This window comes from Lolium rigidum, chromosome 7 (assembly GCF_022539505.1).
Source record: "Lolium rigidum isolate FL_2022 chromosome 7, APGP_CSIRO_Lrig_0.1, whole genome shotgun sequence".
In the NCBI taxonomy this organism is placed as follows: domain Eukaryota; kingdom Viridiplantae; phylum Streptophyta; class Magnoliopsida; order Poales; family Poaceae; genus Lolium; species Lolium rigidum.
Genome location: NC_061514.1, coordinates 130,796,800 through 130,799,459, shown reverse-complemented (window position 1 = coordinate 130,799,459; position 2,660 = coordinate 130,796,800). Strand labels below are relative to the sequence as shown.

Sequence of the window (2,660 nt, the reverse complement as noted above, 5' to 3'; positions counted from 1 at the left end):
AATCTTAGTGTATTTTTTCAATTCACAATACTCTATTCTTATCTAGTAGATTGGAGATGGGGTTTTACGGGGATTAGGTGACAATAGAAATTTCACCCAATAAACGCTCTATTACCAAACAAGATCTAACAAGCATCAGACGAATAACAATTTGTATATCTTGAATCAGTCGACCGGTATCCATCTCCACCAACTATCTCTTCCTCAGCTAGACTTTTCCAGTTTTCTTCTCCGTCGCTGCTGTGATGCTCTGAATGCGGCTGAAACTTGTTTCCCACGGTCCATCACCACCTAGATCCGCCCCGAGGCGGGGTTCTTGGGAGCTCGATGAGCAGCCAGGGATTCGGTCCGGGGAGCCCCAAGTCCTTCCGCTACCCTAGAGCCGACTACGATCTCGAGTCCGGGATCCCCCGCAAGCCCCGCAAGCCCAAGAACTCGCATCTCGACGCCCCCGCGCCCCTAAGCTCCGCGCTGATGAAGATCCGCTACTTCTACGAGGCGCACCCCGTCGCGGTCGCCCTCATCCTGCTCTCCTTCGGCCTCAGCGTCCTCATCCTCCTCTCCGTGTACGAGACCCGGTTCAGGACGATGCGGACCGCCGGCGGTGAGGTCGGGGCCTACCCATTCCCGGCCCTCCGCAACCTCGTCATGGTGGCGGGCCATTCGGTTTACACCAGCGCCAGCTGCGGGAAGCTGGACCGCGAGGATTCGTGGTTCTTGGAGCCGTACCAGAGGCACCCCGGTCAGGCGGCCACGTTCTTGGCGCATATCAAGGAGGGGGTGGAGATCGCGGCGAGGGATCAGGACGCGCTCCTGCTGTTTAGCGGCGGGGAGACGAGGAAAGATGCGGGGCCGAGGAGCGAGGCGCAGAGCTACTGGGCTATTGCAGAATCGAAAGGCTGGTATGGTGAGTTTCAGGTTACTTCAACATTCCTCCTCGTGTTCTTTAGTAGGATTATTCTTGGCACAATAGGATTTGATGATGTGTTGCTGATTAGTGTTTTTGGCAGCTATTAATCATATCTATCCTGAACTTAAACCTGCAATGCCTGTATGTACAATTTCTTCTGAGTTCTGACAACTACACACTCAGTTTCTCCTATAAAATGCAAAACAAACATCATGCTTGTTTTAGGTTCTAAATATATGTTCACCCATGTTCATGATTTAAGGATTACTAGTTGTCTGGATGTAAATAGATAAAAAGGTTGTAGGAAACCTCATTGATAGGAAGCTGTTTCATATTCTGTACATGCCATTGCAAAATGGCTGATGAGTTCTCTGGTTGTGTCGTAAAAATAGTCCAGCTCATAAATCCATCGATGAAACATGGATAGTCAGAATGGAGGATGGAAGAGGTCAATGCTTGCTAAACTTTATAGTGTTTACTTTCTCATCTCAATGTGTTATCACCTTTGTTCATGCACCCATTTTGAGTTTGTTACTTGTTCTGGAAACAATCTGTAAAAAATCTTCTCACTCTTTGTCTGCACCTGCACAGGAAATGATGATAGTGTAAGGAGCCGGGCACTCACCGAGGAGCATGCACGAGATAGTTTTGAAAATCTCCTATTTAGCGTTTGCCGTTTCAGAGAACTCACTGGAACATATCCACAAAATATAACTGTGAGTATTTTTCTTGTTGAGACTTAATGCTGAAACCTTTTTTCACATATATCTTGTTGATAATGCCTTTTTCTGGACTTCCAATCAACTCTTAAACTTCTGATGTTTGTTAATCCGTAACTCTGAACATTTTGTTGCTTAGGTCGTAAGCTATGACTTTAAAGAAGAAAGGTTCGCACAATTGCATCGATCTGCACTCGGATTCCCAGAAGAAAGGTTCTTCTTCTCAGGTACCCCAGCTACACCTGCAGCAAAGGAGGCAGCTTTGAAAGGTGAAGCCTCTGTCAGGTCTCAGTTCCAAGAAGATCCATATGGATGCCTTGGTTCTCTTCGTGTAAAGAAGCTCAAGAGAGACCCATTTCACCGTACCATTCCATACCCCAATGGCTGCCCTGAATTGAAGGGTTTGTTCTCCTATTGTGGTATGGTGCCATACACTGGGAACCTTCCTTGGACTAACTAGCGGAAAAAGACACAATGTTTGGATCAAACTTCTACCCTCACTGTAAAATCCCAGCATTCTTGTTTTGCCCCAGATTCTAAGCTGACATAATAGATATTCCAAATTCCTTTCTTATGTGCGAGGGAGAAGAAGATCTAAGCTACACTAGTTAGATTGTTTTCGGAATGGAATCAGATCACATGTTCAGTATATATAGTTTTTTTTTTTACTTCTATGAGGTCTCCACTGAAAACTGTGAATCTGTTCGTACACATGCTCTGTACAACTAGCAGTAGAAGCAATGAATTTAGAGATTGTAATTGCAGCTTGAACTGCATCCATGGTAAACTGGAAATCCCATGGACATGTATGAATATGATATCCTGGTATTCTTCCAAGTCTAAATGAGGGTTTTTGATTTTTGAGGCAGGATCTACAAATTCTCTTGGTTATTTTCTTGCCCGTGCGATTTTATTTTTTTATTTTAAGTTTTGTAACAGTTTGCTAGTGTGTACAAGCGAGAGTGAAGCTTGCATATAATTAATGGAATGAAATGGCATAGATGTAGCGACCTCTACAATTCTTTTGCTTT

The 2,660-nt window shown here is 44.9% G+C and overlaps 1 protein-coding gene across 1 annotated transcript; it reads left to right on the top strand.

The window, feature by feature from the left end:
• The first annotated feature begins 202 nt into the window (after positions 1-202).
• Positions 203-2,443, top strand: LOC124674730 (uncharacterized protein C57A10.07-like). The gene is made up of 3 exons (XM_047210776.1): positions 203-907; positions 1,502-1,626; positions 1,769-2,443. The coding sequence occupies exons 1-3, from the start codon at positions 328-330 to the stop codon at positions 2,087-2,089; spliced, it is 1,026 nt and encodes a 341-aa protein (XP_047066732.1). The 5' UTR covers positions 203-327; the 3' UTR covers positions 2,090-2,443.
• The last annotated feature ends 217 nt before the right edge of the window (positions 2,444-2,660 follow it).

What these genes read in the sequence shown, in the direction of transcription:
- LOC124674730 (XM_047210776.1), top strand. Translation starts at nt 328, where the DNA reads ATGAGCAGCCAGGGATTCGGTCCGGGGAGCCCCAAGTCCTTCCGCTAC. An exon ending in AGAATCGAAAGGCTGGTATG is followed by an intron (nt 908 to 1,501) that starts GTGAGTTTCAGG and finishes GCACCTGCACAG; the next exon opens with GAAATGATGATAGTGTAAGG. An exon ending in CATATCCACAAAATATAACT is followed by an intron (nt 1,627 to 1,768) that starts GTGAGTATTTTT and finishes TTTGTTGCTTAG; the next exon opens with GTCGTAAGCTATGACTTTAA.